General features: G+C 30.6%; 1 protein-coding gene across 1 annotated transcript; it reads right to left on the reverse strand.

Moving 5' to 3' along the window:
* Nucleotides 1-1,504: 1,504 nt before the first annotated feature.
* Nucleotides 1,505-2,985, reverse strand: LOC130945877 (uncharacterized). The gene has a single exon (XM_057874575.1). It carries the CDS (start codon nucleotides 2,653-2,655, stop codon nucleotides 1,669-1,671), a length of 987 nt encoding a protein of 328 aa, XP_057730558.1. The 5' UTR covers nucleotides 2,656-2,985; the 3' UTR covers nucleotides 1,505-1,668.
* Nucleotides 2,986-3,240: the final 255 nt, after the last annotated feature.

Here is a 3,240-nt window from a genome sequence, read left to right on the forward strand (position 1 = left end):
CATATTTTTTTATTTGAATTCGGTCTGATATTTTTTAAATATAGATAAATAACTAATAGTTAAAAACATCCTCCTAACATTTCTTTTATATATATATATAGTTCACCAACCATATTTCCACATATTATGTATTTATCGTTGTTGAACCCAAAAGATTAATGAAAAATTATTACATAATGAACCCAAATCAAGAAAGATATGAATGTTTGAAACTATTAGGTTTTACTGATAATTGTTTCGAATAAAAATTATTATATACTCACTAAAAAATAATTACTAAATTTATTTATATTTTATACATTTTTAATATATTTTATATTTTAATATATATTTTTCTAATAAATTTTAAATATTTACATATTGGATTAGATATTAGATATATCTACAAAAGATATATTAAAAAAAGTTGATTTCTATAAAAAAAATTAAAACTTATTTTTTCACTCTAATGAAATTTCTTTTTCATTCTTTTAAACTTATCTATTTTTAAAATATTATTAAAATAAATTTTTTAAATAACAAAAATAAAATAACACAACATATATGAATAATAAGATTTAATATTTTATTAAGAACTTTTTTTTTTCAAAGTTAAGGATAAGACTCGAACCTAAAACCTCTAAATGAAGAGAGAAGACTATAGTATTTGAGATAGAGCTCATTAACAACTTTAGAAACATAATTTATTTTAATCTTTGATATTTTAAACAGAGCATTTTAGTTTTAGATTAGTTTAATTGCTAATTTAGTCTTGTATTTAAAGATTCGTCAATGAGATGTGAAAAAATGTAGTCTGTCACTGAACTAGACTTGCATTTGCATGACACTCCATATATGTTGAAGATATCATATGAATTAAAAAATCACAATTTCGTCAAATACCAATTCTACCCTTACATTACAACAATCATTCCTTCTATTTCATGTGCACTTATAAACCATTTTATAAAAAGTTTGTATCCCACAAAACAAATAATATCCCAGAGAGAGATATCTTAGTCAAACACATCATAAGTTCATAACATGTGTCACTTAGTATATATTCAATTATTCATACATCAATTGATCTCTTTTGTACCTAAATCAACTTTTTGTGATTGTCATCAACCCATTCTTCAAAAAATGATACACATCAATTCAAAATATTCTACTTGAAAAGAATACACACAAGAAAAGTTAAGATATTCTTACTTCTACATGAAAAATCATTTTTTACATCACATCAATCACACTAATCCTATCCCAAGTTTTCCTTATTTATGTAATGTCAGTTATACAAAACTAGGTAACAAAGGCCACAAACTATTATTTTAAAAGATTTTCACCTAAATTGATCAAAAGAGAGAAAGAAGAGTTGTGGCAAGAAAATAAAAGAACCCAAAAATTGTTAGGAATCTATAACAAAAAAAAAAAAATTGAAATTTCATCTGAAAATCAAAGATAATAGACAACAGAATGTATGATTCCATAGAAACTTTCTTTTGGTCATATAATGTATGCTGAGATTATGAGATTCAAACCAATCAATACTAATTGATAAAACCAAGCAAACTGAGATCCTAAAACATCTGAACTCACTATGAACAATGAGAAATCAATGGTTGCAATGAAGGTAAAAATTTTATGATTCTACAAAGGAATGTGACACTAAAAAGTTACAAAAATCAACTAAGGAATGTAATCATTTTCAATCATTGGCCTTGTTCTAGTTCCCACAGCCAATGGTGCTTTAGTTCCACCAATTGATGCCATATGCAAAGTTTCATCGCTCTCAGCTGCAAATTCCAATTGCTGAATCCTCATGCTCCTCTTTGCTCTCTTAACTCTAACAATCAACAAACTCAATATGATGAACACAATGCACCCTCCAAACACAGATGCAACAATGATCCAAACCTTAGACATGTCCTTGTTCCCACCATGATGATGATTGTGTTCGTCGCCAAAGTTAGCGGCGACAGCAGCCGGTTCCGGTGAAGGTGCAATCTTGCTGCTCTCAACAACAATTGAGAAGTGCCCTTGTTCTGTTGTGAAACAAACATTTCCAGGTAACAAAATATCAAACTGAACTGAACCATGTAGATCAAAGAACACACATTTTGGAACCAAACCAATGGGAAATTTCTTCACATCCTTGAAGTTAATCAAAATTGAGTTATCAGAAGTAACTAAATTGAGTTCAGGCAAATCTTGACCTGTTAAATTGGCACCACTATAAGCTAAAAGGCCGAGAACTGGTGCCAAATATGAGTAACCAGGTAAAGGGTAAAAATTTTCAGATAAATTTCCCAAATTGTGGTAAACCAAGACAAGCCTTTTAACATAGGGTTGTTCAAGAACCCCAATTGGGATCTGAAATTCTTTGTAGGATTTGAAGCCTCTATTCCTCAAACTACCACTTCTTAGCCTCAATGCTGAGACACTAACCCCAGAGAGATTCTTGGGGACTTGTGCATCGTAGGGTGTCCCAGTTTTTGGCTTAATTAGTGCCTTAAAGGCACAATCTTGAAGAATTGCATCAAGGGTTCTTGGTGAAATTGTTGCTACATTGTTGCTGCTAGACGAATCATGAAGAACTTGAGGGGTTGAGAGTGGAATCAAGAGAAGGAATGAGAATGTGAAGAACACTGAAATGAAACTGGTTATGACCCTCATCAAGATCTCATTTCAGTTACAGTTTTCACAATTGAACCAAAAACCCCAACCCCCAATGCTGGAATCTGAGCACTAAAATGGACCCTAAACAATGCCAATAATGATAATGAAAAAAGAAGAATCTGACATCGAAAGAAGAGGCAGAGAGCTAATACAAACAAAGGATGAAGCAAGAGAAGGGAAAAAGTTGAAAACTTTACAGTTTTACAGAGCAGAAAATGACCAAAGATTGGTTCAGCATTGTTGTCTTTATGCAGCAGGAAATGGTGGAAGAACAAGAACTCGCTCAGTTCAAGAACAGAGAGACAGAGAGAGAGAACAATAAAAATCAGATCTTTTTCAAGAGAAAAAGGTTGATTAATTGATTTGGTGAAATGGGTGATGGGAGAATGTTGAAATTCTGCTGTATTTGGGATTCAAGGAAGCATAGGAAGAAGGAAACAACAAAAAAGAGGCTCTGTTTGTTGCAGAAGATGTTTTTGAAGGAAAATGGTAAAAAATGAGAATTAAGAAAATGAAAATGGGATGAAAAAGGAAACGAAAAAAAAAAACAATTTGGGAAAAAAAAATAATATTCAGCTTAGA

The sequence above is a fragment of the Arachis stenosperma genome, chromosome 1 (genome assembly GCF_014773155.1).
Source record: "Arachis stenosperma cultivar V10309 chromosome 1, arast.V10309.gnm1.PFL2, whole genome shotgun sequence".
Classification (NCBI taxonomy): domain Eukaryota; kingdom Viridiplantae; phylum Streptophyta; class Magnoliopsida; order Fabales; family Fabaceae; genus Arachis; species Arachis stenosperma.